General features: G+C 42.4%; 1 protein-coding gene across 1 annotated transcript; it reads left to right on the forward strand.

The window, feature by feature from the left end:
• Positions 1-4795: 4795 nt before the first annotated feature.
• Positions 4796-16374, forward strand: LOC139580768 (zinc finger protein 709-like). The gene is made up of 7 exons (XM_071409762.1): positions 4796-4948; positions 10876-11078; positions 11189-11290; positions 11447-11542; positions 13259-13369; positions 13475-13598; positions 13698-16374. Exons 1-7 carry the CDS (start codon positions 4921-4923, stop codon positions 16181-16183), a joined length of 3150 nt encoding a protein of 1049 aa, XP_071265863.1. The 5' UTR covers positions 4796-4920; the 3' UTR covers positions 16184-16374.
• The last annotated feature ends 459 nt before the right edge of the window (positions 16375-16833 follow it).

Here is a 16833-nt window from a genome sequence, read left to right on the forward strand (position 1 = left end):
GGTTAGAGCGTTGTGCCAGTAACCAAAAGGTTGCTAGATCAAATCCCCGAGTTGACAAGGTAAACATCTCTCGTTCTGCCCCTGAACAAGGCAGTTAACCCACAAATTCAATAATTTGTTCTTAACTGACTTGCTTAGTTAAAAACAAAAAACAGTTTGCAAACAATGTAAAAAAAATATATATATAATTGAATTAATAAAGCCACAAACATGTGCTCTTTCTTGAGTAAGGCAGCTCCAAAATGCAGGTGTTTCAGCCTAGCTCAGTGCTTTCTGTGGCAGCCAGCGGAAAATACGGAGCATAGGGGTTGCTAATGTTCTCTAGTTTCTCAGTGTTCTTTCACTCATTGGGACATGACATCACAGCAAAATCTACAGGAAGAGCTCAAAAATTCAAGCCATAGATTTCCATTTCCATCAAGGTCATTTGCCACAGATAAAATAATGTCAAATTGCTTTGATTGGACTGATCGTGTCAACATTATACTTTCAAAATCTTAGCTAGCAAGCAAGACAAGCAGTCATCATCAGGAATCAAGTCGACAATCTACTGGCAAATCCTTGGACATAAACATTACACAACAATTTGGAAATCGCAAATTCAACAATGAGTGGTTTGGAAGGAATCATTGGCTAACTGCAAGCGTTGCAAAGCAAGTCAGTGGAGTGGGTGCGTGGTCCAAGTCTGGGTTTAAGGATCTCTTTTCCAAGCTTTAAAGGATAAACATTCACATGCCATGGACCAGAAAAGATTGACAGCCATGCTGTCAATCCAGCATGACTTCTGCCGCGTTCAAAACAACTAGAAACTCTGAACAGGGAAACCTCAGACTTCCGTGAGTTCAAGACAACTGGGAACTCTGGAAAAAAAACTAGCTCTGACTGTTATAATACTGTTATAACACGTTTTGAACGATCATCCAACTCGGAATTCCAAGTCGGAAACTCTGGCCTCTTTCTAGAGCTCCAACCGGAGATCACTGACGTCATGAGGCAACCTTGTTTTTTTCTGAGTTCCCAGTTAATCCATAGAATGCCAGACATTGATGACAAAGTTTGATGACAAATTTGCCCACAAGAAGGACCGCCGCGCCACCTTCCTGTTCAAGTATTGTATGCTGCTACATAAATTATGTAATATGCCAGGGAGATATGTATAGTGTAGCTAAGAAAGTAACACTAACTGTATATTGTGAGGTAAGCTGTTAGTAGCCCATGAGCCTCACCCTAATAATTTGGTCCCTTTCCCCCTCATAACTTAGCATACTGTTCTGACTTGGTGGTGCACATGTAGCCTATAGCCTGTTTTAGAGAAATGCCATCATTGAATATTGTAAGAGCTTTCATTGTCTGTTTATATGCCCCTTTAATTTATCCTATGGTTCTGACTGGTGTACAGGGAGAACACTGTAAGAACGGCCCATGTTCTGAATTCTGTCGCTGTACATTTCGAAAGTGCTGAACAAATAGTTATATTGACTATGTCCATTCTAGCTCGCTCATTAATTTCTTAATCGAAATTACGGATTGCCTCTTATCCGCTCGCCGTTCCCTTATGCCATAGTTTGTACATCTCAATTGTCAGTAGAATCCACATTTGTTTAAACAAGTCAGCCATATCAGCTATGGTTTTTTTAAAGGCAGTAAATGAGGCTGAGTGAACTGTTTCGCTGCCAGACAAGGCTCCGCTGATAGCCAGGTGTAGAGGTGGTAACGATCCACTCCATAGCGCTGAAAGAAAGCTCTGCTGTTGGGACAGCTTCATGTAGGTCCTAACAGTTTGTGGGCACCGTTTGTCACCGTTATAGTGCTATTAATGTATTGTTTAGTGTTGTGTTGTATAGTGGCTTTGCTAGCATGCATCCTCAAAATATTTTGGGAGTTTGCCTCACCAAGATTTACATGCTGAAATCGCCACTGCTGCAATGTTCCGCGAAGCAGAAGTATGAATGCCCTGACTTCTGCAGAGGCCGTATCACCATCAATGCTGCACGGCCAATGCAGAGGACAAAAGGTAATATTAATGTAATAGTGCAATGGAAAAGGTAATATTATGCCAGCAACACAACAACCGGGCTGTCCGGGCACAGTGTCCTTCGCTCTTCCCTGCTGTCCCACAGTACGGTGAGGGAAGTACTAGCTAACGTTAGCTAGTGTAGCCAGTGTGAAGAAGCTCGGAACCTGAGCCTGGGTAACCTAAGGCATAAAAGAAACGCCTCAAACTAGATCCCCTACAAACTGGTCTTGACAAGAAAATAAAAAATGTTGGAAGAGGTTCTCTTCTGCACTGTTCAACCAATCCAGTAAATGTGGAGGAGGAGTTAAGATGGAGTGTTGCCTTGTTAACTGAGACACTATAAGGACACAGCTGAAGCTTAAATCGCCTAGCCAAAACCTAAAACTGACCCTTACCTCAAACCTAACTTTAACCAAACCCTTACCTAATTTTAATAAATTCTGAAATTAATTATCGGTTTCGGCGTCAGGCGTGTCCTTATCCCTTGTTAATGTCCAAAAGAGGAAGATGTGTCACAGGCTTTCTTTCCATTTCCCCTGAAAACCAGAACATCCGATTGTTGTGGACAACCGTGACTGTAGTGATTTTCACCATGAAAGTCTGTCTTTGGTTCTCTGATGAAATTTGGTTGGGTCCTAATTGTCTCTGGCATAACTCGGGATCCTCTCGGTACCATCCCATTGGGGAGAACTAAAGGTTTTCCGCCGCAATGGCAGTAGAACAGAGTTGAGTTTGGGTCTCGTTTTTCTGTGTGGCCACTGCTCATGCTCTCAAAATGTTGGCGCCTGGAGGAAACACGTTTTCGAGGTGAGCAAGACGATTATGAGATTAAATTACATCGGGATGCAACCGGGCCGCAAGCAAAGTCGGGAGAAGAGGAGTATTGGGACAGGGACAAATAAAGGTGGATTTCTGAGGAAGAATGGAAGGGAAAAGAGGTTGAAGAGAATGAGGAAAGCAGAGGTTGGATTTGAATTTGAGGAAGACAGCGCTAAAAAATGGAGATGGACTGTTGAAGAAAATTGGTGTCAAGTGCAAACAGAGTGAGCCGTGCACCAGACCGAGTTCTGGAGGTGAAATGGAAGTGAATGAAGGCAAGTTAAGTGAAGGTGTGGTGAAGAGCTCAGAACCTGAGCCTGGCATCAATGGACATGATATAGAAGAATCTGGTCCAGTAGGAGTGACATTTTTGGACAAAGCGTATCCTTGCCTTTTGGCAGATACATTTGTGGTTTCAGGGTGGGTGGGAAAGGACTTGGGTGCAGTTGAATCAGTGAAGGTAACCTGTTGTGATACTGTATTTATTTTGTGTTTCTTCTGACCAGAGGGAGCAGGTGCTCTGTGTTACGCAACTTGGGTTAATATCTGTTTCTTGCTTTGCTCTTAGGAAGAGTGTGCCATTAAAATGAGTGATTTCTGGGCTAGTGTTAAGTGTGGAGGTGGAGCAATTGAAGTTGAAGATTCCTGGTGTTTGTGATGCCTGCCGTTTTGTGCGACGCAGACCCGGTGTTGAACGTGGTGAAACAGAGGAGTCACTAACAGTCCTTTTAAGTTTTGAGTCAGAGTCTTTACCAGACAAAGTCATGTTAGGATATATCATCCTGTTAGAGCTTTTATGCCGAATCCACTGCGCTGTTTCAGGTGCAACGTTTATGGCCATGCGGCAGCAGTTTGTAGGAGGGAGATTCCAAAATGTGGGAAGTGTGCTGGAGATGCATGGGATAGAGGATTGTGTACTTTCAATGGATAAAGTTGTGTGTGTCAACTCTAGGGTTGTCCATGTTAGTGGGGATTGTGTGCCAGCACAGAGGGATAGGCCAACGAGTGATATATGCTTCAGTAAGGTTGGCTTCTTAGCATTCATAGCAATGGTTATCAACTGGTAGCAAGGCTACCCACTGTGGAGCCAGGCCCAGCCAATCAGAATGAGTTTTTCCCCACAAAAGGGTTTTATTACAGACAGAAATATACGCAGTCTGCAGTTGTGAGGCCAGTTGGACGTACTGCCAAATTCTCTAAAACGATGTTGGAGGCAGTTTATGGTAGAGAAATGAACATTCAATGATCTGGCAACAGCTCTGGTGGACATTCCTGTAGTCAGCATGCCAATTGCACACCCCCTCAAAACTTGAGACATCTTTATTTATTTATTTTATTTAACCTTTATTTCACTAGGCAAGTCAGTTAAGAACAAATTCTTATTTACAATGATGGCCTACCAAAAGGCAAAAGGCCTCCTGCGGTGATGGGGGCCTGGGATTAAAAATACAAATAAATTAAATAAAAATATAGGACAAAACATACAACAGTACATAATGAGAGACCTAAGACAACAACATAGCATGGTAGCAACACAACATGGTAGCAACACAAAACAGGGTACAAACATTATTGGGCACATCTGTGGCATTGTGTTGCACATTTTAGAGTGGCCTTTTATTGTCCCAAGCGCAAGGTGTACCTGTGTAATGATCATGCTGTTGAAATCAGCTTCTTGATTTTCCACACCTGTCAGGTGGATGGATTATTTTGGCAAAGGAGAAATGCTCACTAGCAGGGATGTAAACACATTTGTGCATAGAATTTGAGAGAAAATAAGCTTATGGAAAATGTCTGGGATATTCTATTTCAGCTCATGAAACCAACACTTTACATGTTACGTTTGTATTTTTGTTCAGTATACCGAATGATTCTTAACATTTCGAAGTCCCAATTTTTGCAGGCAAATTTCAAACTCTCGCGGGAATTTGACATCACGTCGACATAAATTGTATCCCTTCTAGCAATGACCCGCTTCCAGGGAGGAAGAGGAAAATATTTGGCGCTTCACATTCAAGAACTTTGATAAACCTTACGTCACCCCAGTTCTTAAGTATAGACGTGACTGCAGCTTGGATCGCACGATGAGAGGACACATTTCAGTAAAAAATGGTAAAATGCAGTACAATTTGTAATCATTCTGATCCTAGCTAGTTAGTACAGACAAGCTAGCTATAGTAGCTATTTAGCTAACGTTATCAGTTAAGTTCACTTCCTTTTCTATTTGCTAAGTTTAGGGAACAGTGCGGGTCAAATAGCTCTTTTTTATTAGCTTATTCTCTTACCTAATAAATACAACAAGCTAGTCATGTATTGGCAATATTATATTATTGGCTGAACCAGACTTTTCCGACCTGATTTAGGCAGCAAATACATCTGAACCTCAGAGTTAGGCCGCGATCCTTTGCCCGGCGTTGCGGACGCATGCCAGATCTTACAGCGCCCGTAATTGTATTTTACGTATCAGCTAACCATTATGTTATAGCAATCTGTTGCCTGACTGCGCAGTCGATGACGTAGCATGCAACCATTGGTTGACGCATGTAATGCCTGAGCAGGGAAACATACCTCTTTTAATTGTATTTATTTAACTTTAAACCTGCGTGCATAACCAAGTGAAGTGGGAAGGAGGTATTTAACACAAACAGGGAAAATCCACCTGAACGCCCCTCCAGCTGGTAATTACTACTAATTATCATTCCTGAGCTCTGACGTCTCCCACATGGTGACCTTTGACTTCACCTATTAAGGAAATTACCTTGATAACAGCATTTTCAGCAGTTAAATGCAACAACAAAACATTATTTATAAAAATCTATCTAATATGGTTTTTGAACACTAATTTGTTTACAGGCGTGATGTCTCCTAATGAATAATGTGGAAATTGAGCAAGTTGAGGTGACTAAACTGCTTGGAGTAATCCTGGATTGTATCAATGTATTTTGACCATGAGTTTACAAAAATAGCTAAGATGGAGAGAAGTCTGTCCATAATAAAGCTCTGCTATGCCTTAACAACACTATCAACAAGGCAGGTCCTCCAGGCCCTGGTTTTGTCGCACCTAGACTACTGTTCAGTCGTGTGGTCAGGTGCCACAAAGAGGGACTTGGGAAAGTTGCAGTTGGCTCAGTACAGGGCAGCACAGCTGGCCCTTAAAAGTATACGGAGAGCTAACATTAATGACATGCATGTCAATCTCTTAATGGCTCAAAGTGGAAAAGATTGACTTCATTACTTGTTTTCGTAAGAGGTGTTGACATGCTGAATATACCGAGCTGTCTGTTTTTTAAAGTACTGGCACACAGCTCGGACACCCATGCATACCCCACAAGACATGCCACCAGAGGTCTCTTTACAGTCACCAAGTCCAGAACAGACTATGGGAGGCGCACAGTACTACATAGAGCCATGACTACATGGAACTCTATTCCACATCATGTAACTGATGCAAGCAGGAGAATACCAGGTTTAAAAAGCAGGAAAAAATACACCTTATGGAACAACGGGGACTGTGAAGAGACACATTGTTGTATGGTGGTGGTGTGAATATGTGGTGGTGTAGGGATGTTATATGATGTACTGTTATCTTTAGCTCATTCAGGACAAACACAGGTCACTGTGTTTTGTTTTATATGTAATGTGGGTGCTTTGGTGTGTTTGGACCCCTTGGCAGCAGCTAATGGGATCCCTAATAAATACATCTATACGGTCCAAATAATGATGAAAGGGAAAGGAGGATACCTAGTCAGTTGTACAACTGAAATCCATGCTTCTTTGAAAATATATCTTATCAAACCTACAATCAATACAAGACTATTATGGTGGGAGATTATAATACGGTTTTAAATGCATGAAATGGACCGTAAAGGAAATCACTCTACAAACTATCACCCTCGTGCACTTAAGGAAATCACGAATGTCATGGCTATATTGGAACTCGTAGATATATGGAGGCTTAATATCCTGACCTAGTGAGATATGTGTGTGTGTATACAGTGTTGATTGGGGACAGAATGCGGTCAGACCATCAAATAATTGGCATATATTACTCTTACAGAATTTCCACATGGGTGAGGATATTGGAAATGTTATCATCAAAGCCTATTGGATGATTAAAAACAAGTTCATTAGGAAAGAATTTATAACAGACTTTTTCAGACATAGGTACAGCAGATCACCTTACTGTATAGGACACTTTTTAAATGTCTTTAGAGGCTATGCAATTCAGTACTAAAACAAAAGCAATTCAGGTAGAAAAAGTCCATATTTTAAAAAGGAAATGGAAGGACTCATGGTACAGATAGCAATAAACTGTACCATAGAGGCACAGAGTGAGTTGGATGAAAAATAAATGGAAACTTATTCAAGAAAGATCACGTGTAATATATATTATAAAAATAAAGCAAACTCGGTGGAATGTGGGGAAAATGCATGAAATAATTTTTTCCATCAACCTAGAAATGCTACCAAAAAGAATTTACTGAAACTTGTTACAAATGGAGTCACCCATGGTTCACCAAATATATTTTGAGAGGCAAAGTACTTTAAGCACATTTTTCGTATATCCCTATCTCCACTAACTGAAGATAATTGTAAATATAAATATCTAGTCCATTGAAAAAATTGGAGGCCTCTTACAAATTTGAGCAAAATGCATAGCGCATAGAATTAAAAAGCTATTGTTGGATATTATTCATCCTAATCGGACAGGTTTTTTACATGGATGATACATTGGAGATAATATAAGACGAGTACTGCAAACAATAGAACACTATGACAAATCTGGGAAACCTGGCTTTGTATTCATAGCTGAAAAGGCTGTTGATAAAGTATGACTGGAATTTATTTATAAATGTCTGGAATATTTCAATTTTGGTGCATCTCTTATGAAATGGGTTAAAGTTATGTATTTTGTATTTATTATGGATCCCCATCAGCTACTCTTCCTGGGGTCCAGCAAAATTTAAGGCAGTTTATACAAATTTAAAACATTACAATACATTCAGATTTCACAACACACTGTGTGCACTCAGGCCCCTACTACATCACTACCACATATCTACATTACTAAATCTGTGTGTGTGCCAATGTTTGTTGCTTCACAGTCCCCTCAGTCATTTGTGTAAGTGCTGTGCTTGTTGAGTGTCCTTCCCTATAAGCATGCTGAAATTCTGTTGTCAATGTGCTTACTGTAAAATAGCATTGTATCTGGTCAAACACCATTTTTTCCCCCCCAGAAGTTTACTATGGGTTGGTAACCGGCTGATTGGTCGGCTATTTGAGCCAGTGAAGGGGGCTTTACTATTCTTGGGTAGCGGAATGACTTTAGCTTCCCTCCAGGCCTGAGGGCACACGTTCTCTAGTAGGCATAAATTGAAAATGTGGCAAATAGGAGTGGCAATGTCGTCTGCTATTATCCTCAGTAATTTTTCATCTAGATTGTCATTCTTGATAGACAACAATTTTTTTTCACCTCTTCCACACTGACTTTACGGAATTCAAAAGTACAATTCTTGTCTTTCATAATTTGGTCCGATATACTTGGATGTGTAGTGTCAGCGTTTTGTTGCTGGCATGCCATCCCTATGTTTGCTTATCTTGACAATGAAAAAGTCATTAAAGTAGTTTGCAATATCAGTGGGCTTTGTGATGAATGAGCCATCTGATTCAATAAACTGGGGTGATAGAAAAAGTAGGTGGGTGTGGGTTCCCCAGTAGCTTATGTAGGTTTGCTACTTGCTTGCTAAGAGTAGCTACTTCGCTCCTGTAGTCCTCCGCAAGCAGTTGCTACATTGAAAGTCAACGCGGTCCACATTGTCTCGGAACAAAACAAAGTAAACGCAGCTCCTGCAATGTTGGAAACGTTCAATAGCGGCCTCCGTTTGAGACCGCCGAGCCAGCTAGGCTAGCTGGGCTTTCGTGCCTCTCCCCCTATATGGAATCTGGCAGGATCCCGGGACCGATAGCAGTGCTCACAGCAATTTAGCCCAACAGACGCAGGATTCAAAATAAAATAAAATAATATAAAAACACTGTCAGCTTTTAAACAGAGGTCTGTTTGGTGGTGGTTCCCACCGTGAAGCATGGAGGAGGTGGTGTTATGGTGTGGGGATGCTTTGCTGGTGACGCTGTCTGTGATTTATTTAGAATTCAAGGCACACTTAACCAGCATGGCTACCACAGTATTCTGCAGCAATACGCCATTCCATCTGGTTTAGGCTTAGTGGGACATTCATTTGTTTTTCAACGGGACAATGACCCAAAACACACCTCCAGCCGTGTAAGGGCTATTTGACCAAGAAGTAAGGTGATGGAGTGCTGCATCAGATGACCTGGCCTCCACAATCACCTGACCTCAACCCAATTGAGATGGTTTGGGATGATTTGGACCGAAGAGTGACGGAAAAGCAGCCAGCAAGTGCTCAGCATATGTGGGAACTCCTTCAAAACTGTTGGAAAAGCAATCCAGGTGAAGCTGGTTGAGAGAATGCCAAGAGTGGGCAAAGATGTCAAGGCAAAGGGTGGCTACTTTGAAGAATCTCAAATATAAGATTTTTATTTGTGTAAGACTGTTTTGGTTACTACATGATTCCTTGTGTTATTTCATAGTTTTGATGTCTTCACTATTATTCTACAATGTATAAAATTGTAATAAAAAAAGAAAAACCCTTGAATGAGTTGGTGTGTCCAAACTTACGACTGGTAGTGTGTGTGTGTGTGTGTGTGTATTATAACAAAATATATTGGGGATTGGAAATGATGCAATTACATTGATGGGAGCTCAAATCTGTCTGTGCTATTAATGTTGCTCTACCCCAACCCCCCAATGTTTAGTACAACTTTGGATTTCACCTCCCCATCTTGAAATCAAATGGTTTTGACCGTTTGGAAGTTGAGCTTCTTTTCACCTCCCGCTTTGGCCATGCAGTGCACCTTGAAAAAGTGATTCCTCGTCATGAAATTATCAACTTTACCCTGTTCATCTAAAAATGACCGTATACACTTTTGTATAAAGCAAAACCTGTCAATAGTGAACCTGAACAGTCGAAATCAAATCTATTGTAAGCTCCTTTTCAGCAGGTAGGTTATAGCCAGATGAGAATTGTCTCAGGTAACTGACTTTTTATTCCGGTAAAACACAATTTTCAACAGCACCAAGATAACAATTGCAGTGTTCAAAACAACTGGAACTCGGGGAAAACTGAGTGGGCTTTTCCCCGACTGGGGGATGATGCCACAAATATACTGACACATAACAAATACTACTAATGGATACATCTGGGTCTAAGGAGATGCACTATGTAATGTTTGACTTAAAAAAAAAAAAATTAGGACCTATACAGGATGCAATTTAGGAAACTTGTTTTTCCAATGTTGGGTCTTGGGGTTTAAGGTGGACAGTGCAGGGCGGGATATGGCTGGGAAAATTTACCTCAATCCAGAGATCGAAGATGTCGCTGTCCTCCTAATTATCCTAAATTGAATATTGAAATATTGCTAGTTTGTAATTAAACTGCCTTTTTCATCCGCATGCTAGGTAGCAGAAGCCACAGCAGCCATTTTGGAATGGCACATAATGTTGTGCTAAACAACAAAGGAGCCTGATTGTCTGACTATCCTTTGTTGCTCAACGCAACGTGTCATTCCAAAATAGCTGCTGTGGCTTCTGCTACCTAGCATGAGGACACAGGCAGTTTTAATTAAGAACTAGCAGTGTTCAATCTTCTTGAAATATCATTTTGGATAATAGGATAATTAGGAGTACAGCGACATCTTTCATCTCTGGATGAGGTACGTTTTCTCAGCCATATCCCGTGCCGGCTCCACACTTCCCTCATTTAGGCAGCCGAGCGTTCCGACCTGAAAGTTTGTATTTACTGCCTGAATCTCAGGTCAGAACGATCTGGCTAGTATTGGCTCAAACACATTTTATTTTTACCACTAGCACCCATTTTTGCGTTGTTCAACCCTGAACGTAACTGAATCAGTTGTAACAAAATGCATTGCTGTCCTCATCAAAACCAAATTCTCTATTTCAGTTCCACCTCTTCCTCTCCCCGCTCTGCGCCTCATGGTCCCACCACTGCGGCTGGTCTCAGCAGCCATCTGGCAAACGATCCAGCAGAGACACGTGATGGATTATGGGATGCTGGAGGAGTTTGTTACCATGGTTACAGAGATGGTTCCAGAGCTTCTGAATGACAGTCAGAGGGCCCAACTTATTCTGGGTCTTCGAGCACGGGTGAGAGGGAGGGACGGAACTAGTGCTCATGTGGGGAAAGATGAGATGAACATTTTTAGTCATGTATGTCTTCCCCTCTACATTTTCTGACTGGTTTGCTCTGCTTTCAGCTGGTCCTGGAGTTGTGTCTCTCGAAGCCGTTCACAGACCTCCAGACCATTCAGCCACACCTGGACAGGATACAGACCCTTACACCTCTCTGGAGGACACAAGTGAGTTCCTCACGGGCAGAGAATCCGCTAATGTCTGTCAGTCATAAATATTTCTGATATGACTGATCCATTATGTCAAAAACATATGCAGCCTAAATGAAAAGCTATCATTTAGGATGTCCTGATTTAAGGAAACATTTATATTCTGTGTTTAAGGCGACTGATGCAGAGGTAGGATTATCTGAATCCAACTTCCTGGGGCTGGTTCAAACCCTTCTGAAAGACCCAGAGGAGAGGGAACATTTCTTCCAGGTCAGTGGGTATGGAATAGTTGTGGGTCATTTCCATGTGACTGCTGTGTGTTTCCACAAATGAAAAATCTCAGGAGATGGCTCATATTCCTTTACTCATAGGAATATGAGTAAAGATATCATCCTGACCAACCTGCCCTCTAAATACACCTCTGCTGTCTTCAACCAGGATCTCAGCGATCACTGCCTCATTGCCTGTGTCCGTTATGGGTCCGCGGTCAAACGACCACCCGTCATCACTGTCAAATGCTCCCTAAAACACTTCAGCGAGAAGGCCTTTCTAATCGACCTGGCACAGGTATCCTGGAAGAATATTGACCTCATTCCGTCAGTAGAGGATGCCTGGTTATTCTTTAAAAGTGCTTTCCTCACCATCTTAAATAAGCATGCCCCATTCAAAAAATGTTGAACTAAGAACAGATATAGCCCTTGGTTCACTTCAGACTTGACTGCCCTTGACCAGCACAAAAACATCCTGTGGCGTACTGCATTAGCATCGAATAGCCCCCACGCTATGCAACTTTTCAGGGAAGTTAGGAACCAATATACACAGGCAGTTAGGAAAGCTAATTCTAGCTTTTTCAAACAGAAATTTGCATCCTGTAGCACAAACTCCAAAAAGTTCTCAGACACTAAAGTCCATTTGAGAATAAGAGCACCTCCTCCCAGCTGCCCACTGCACTGAGGCTAGGAAACACAGTCTAGCATCACTACTCTGGATGGTTCTGACTTAGGTATTTGTAGTTGTCCACATATTCTAAGTGTCTGGTTAAACTGTAAACTCTCCTTCCAGACTCATATTAAGCATCTCCAATCCAAAATTAAATCTAGAATCGGCTTCCTATTTCGCAACAAAGCATCCTTCACTCATGCTGCCAAACATACCCTCGTAAAACTGACTATCCTACCGATCCTTGACTTTGGTGATGTCATTTACAAAATAGCCTCCAACTCTCTACTCAGACTACATCCAATTTTCTATCACAGTGCCATCCGTTTCGTCACCAAAGCCCCATATACTACCCACCACTGCAACTTGTATGCTCTCGTTGGCTGGCCCTCGCTTCATATTCGTTGCCAAACCCACTGGCTCCAGGTCATCTAAGTCTTTGCACGGTAAAGCCCCGCCTTATCTCAGCTCACTGGTCACCATAGCAGCACGTGCTCCAGCAGGTTTGTTTCACTGGTCATCCCCAAAGCCAACTCCTTTGGCTGCCTTTCTTTCCAGTTCTCTGCTGCCAGTGACTGGAATTAAATGCAAAAATCACTGACGTTGGAGACTCATCTCCCTCACTAACTTTAAGCATCAGCTGTCAGAGCAGCTTACCGATCATTGCACCTGTTCACAGCCCATCTGTAAATAACCCACCCAACTACCTCATCCCCATGTTATTTATTTTTTGCTCCTTTGCACCCCATTATCTCTACTTGCACATCTATCACGCCAGTGTTTAATTGCTAAATTGTAATTATTTTGCCAATATGGCCTATTTATTGCCATACCGCCCTAATCTTACTACATTTGCACACACTGTATATATACTTTCTATTGTGTTATTGACTGTGTTTGTTTATCCCATGTGTAACTGTTTTTTTTTTGTCGCACTGCATTGCTTTATCTTGACCAGGTCGCAATTGTAAATGCGAACTTGTTCTCAACTGGCCTACCTGGTTAAATAAAGGTGAAATAATACAATTTAAAAAAACTCTCTTTTAGGAAGTTTTTCCTGTAGAATTTGGTCCCAGTTATGATGCAGCCATACAGAAACTCATGTGGCAATTCCTTTCGAGACTGGAGAAGCTACTTCCTGTGTCAAACTTCCAACAGGTACTAGTAGAAATACAATTATATAGAGGAACCATGGACTTGACACTTACGCAATTGTGAATTCTACCTATATTCCTTCTAACTCTGTATTCCTCATTGTGTCAGGCTGCCTTGCTGCTCAGCGACTCCCCCTCTCTTCTTGAGGAATGTGTTGAGTCAGTGTCTCACCCTCAGCAGCTGAAAACCCTGCTTCAGTACCACAGAGACCTCGGCCAGCTGGACAACCATGGTAGGCAATTTCACAGGACCCATGTATATGTTGGCGTTTCTTCTGTAGGGACAAAAAAAATTTCACTATACAAAGTTATTTATCCTCTTCCCTTTCTAGATACTCTGTCTTCTTCCGATGGGGACTGCATTCTCTCAGCTCTCTGTCTCCCTCCAGTAGAAAGGGTGGTGATTGCAACCGAACAGACAGATTCAGAAACGCACGTATCATCCTTGAACGTCTTTATGGATACATTCACCAAAGAGTTGGAGGTGGACTCAGCAACACTGGCAAAGTACACAGAGATGGAACCCGGGACAAGTATGGATGTAACAGAAGAGGAGAGGGTGGAATGTAAGAGAAAGGAAAAAGCATCCTCAGTTATTAATGATGATGAGGAAGAAGATCATTCAGAGTTTGCTGAGACTGAACAGGTGGAACCAGTGTATGAAACAGTGTTGGTTTTAGGGGAAGATGGGAAGATGGCGCCTTTAGTCAAAACCAATAAACTCAAAGGGCTCAAAAGAGAAAGAAATGACGCCAGTGGCATACCTGATGGGAAAAAACACCGAACACCTAGCCCTCCACAAATGAATAGCATAGACCTGTCTGATACGATCATATCGTCCATGCTTCACAAGCCCTCAGTGGAGCTACAAAGGATTGACACCGCTAACCTGACATTGCCCTTAAAACCAGTGAGAAGAAACAGGGGGCGTAAGATGAAGACATTGCTAGCACGAGAATTGAAACAAACCAAAACTGAATTTTCAGAACAGAAAAAACGTGTCTGCAAGAGAGTTAAAACACCCCAAAACCCCAATATGTGCACAGTGTGTGGACGTGTCTTATCCCGCTTTTCAGACATGAAAAAGCACATGCAAACCCATAAGAACGGTCGCACCTATCAGTGTCGCAATTGTCAGAAGACTTTCAAGCACTTGTACACTTTGCAAACTCACAGAAAGTCATGTCTGTTTGGAACTGGGCAACAAGAGGAGGTTCCCTCTGGAGAGGGCAGTAGTGCTCCGTTTACTATGTGTGAGGCAGAATTCGCACAATCCTCAATAGACCGTAGAACGTGCAAGGTGTGCGGCAAGATTGTGCATCGCATTGGATACTTGAGTACCCACATGAAGATTCACTCTGCGAATCGTCACTATTCACTCGAAGAAGCGAAAGCAGTCCAGAAACCGTCAGCTGAGGGAGAAGACACAGAGCCGTCCAGTGGTGTTACTCTTGAGGCAAGACTTGAGGACAGTGACTCATCCTCCACCAGTGCTCCCCAGGACCCATCTTACGACCCAGAACTCAGCCAGATCAAAAGACCAAAGTGCTCCAGCACAGCAAAGAAGTCAAACCGAAAAACCTTCCAAAAACCAAAACATATGTGCCGTATTTGTGGTAAATACGTGACTGCTGGAGCCTTTGAGTATCACATGAGAACTCACTCAGGCGAGCGCCCTTTCTCCTGCCCTCATCCTCAGTGTGGGATGAAGTTCATACACAGCGGAGGTTTGAGGGTCCATCTCAGACGCTATTGCAAGGTTCGGACAGTTGACGCTGCTGAGCTCGACAGCTTCAACATACGTTTTGAGTGTGACAAATGTGAGAAGACATTCACGATCCAATCAAAACTGAGGAAACACAAACTTATCCACGGCCCGCTCTACTGCACAGGGTGCAGGAAGGTATTGCCTGACTTAGAAACTTTAACCAGACACAAGCTTTGGCACAGGCCCGTTCAGTGCAGCATGTGTGAGGAGAGCTTCATGCTTACAAACCTTAGAACACACTATCTGGATGTCCATAAGTTCAGCGGACCGTTCGTCTGCACCCACTGTCCGAAAAGCTACAAGAAGTTCCATTCACTCATCAAACACGAGATGGTTCACACCGGGAACCTCCCCTTACAGTGCTCCCAGTGTCCAAAGAGATTCATCTACAATTACGACCTAGTCGAACATGAGAAAAGGCACTCTGACGACAGGCCTTGTCTCTGCTGGGAGTGTGGTAAGGCCTTCTGTACCAACATTGACCTAAAACAACACATGCAGAATAGCCATGGTGAAAAATCCACAGAGTGTCGTTTCCCGTGTCGCCATTGTGGGAAACCCTTCAGGCTTAGTAATTCCCGTGCGAACCACGAGAAGACTAAGCATGGCGGGGTGCGTTACCCGTGTACGTACTGTGGCAAGCAGTTTGTTTGTGCAAATGCATTGAAAAGGCATGATCTGATTCACACGGGGGAGAGACCTTTTAAATGCAATCATAAGAGTTGTGATAAGGCTTTCAGGTCGAGAGCTGAACTGAGGATACACACGAGATACCATACTGGAGAGCGGCCGTTCAAGTGCAACGTCTGTGGAAAGGGCTTTGTTCAAGCCAATTATCTCACTACGCACTACCGGACTCATACAGGGGAAAAGCCGTATTCATGTTCCCTCTGTGACAAAAGCTTTAACTACCATGACTCCCTGAAGAGACACATGTCTACACACTCAAACGAGAAGCCTTATAAATGCTTGGACTGTGGAAAAGCTTTCGAACGTAAAACTCTGTTGAATGTACATAAACGATCATGTACATCACTATTGAAATGTTAATCCCTCCTGCCCCACAATTGTGCTTTAATGTAACAAGATGTACATTTGATAAGATTGTGGCCTGAGTGCATCTCACACTTTATTTTTGTAATTTTTTGTTGTGGCCAGTCAATAAAATGTTTCCCCTTTTCATATAACTACAGTTATGAGAGAAAAGTATAAGTGAAACTAAATAAAAGTAGAATAAAATAGTTGGTGTTATGGTTTTGTGTATGTATAACACTGTTCTTTCAGGCCCTCTCCTTGTCTCAACCTGGTTAGTCATTTCACATCGGCTACTGTTGCCCGAAAGGCTGGCAGATGGCGATATTGAGTTGTTTCATCTTACCGTCCAAAAGGAATCTATGCAGCCGGCTCTACACCTATCCCCACGGACTGGTTCGTACGTAAAACATTCTCCATTTAGGCTGCAAAGGTGTAGATTTCCTTAACTCGATTTAATGGTGAAAATATGGAGACTTGATGAAACACCATTTTCCACCACCATGCTAGAGTGGCTAAATGCTAGTCCCAGATGTTGTGTATCACATTCAGCCAATCAGGTTGCAGCACTCGGTTTACACTAGGTCTGAACGCTGTACACAATGTCAGGAAGTAGCATTAGCAGGTGGGAAATTGAGTTTCGTAATGAGTGCATATTTTCTATTTTT

The sequence above is a fragment of the Salvelinus alpinus genome, chromosome 7, assembly GCF_045679555.1.
Source record: "Salvelinus alpinus chromosome 7, SLU_Salpinus.1, whole genome shotgun sequence".
NCBI lineage: Eukaryota > Metazoa > Chordata > Actinopteri > Salmoniformes > Salmonidae > Salvelinus > Salvelinus alpinus.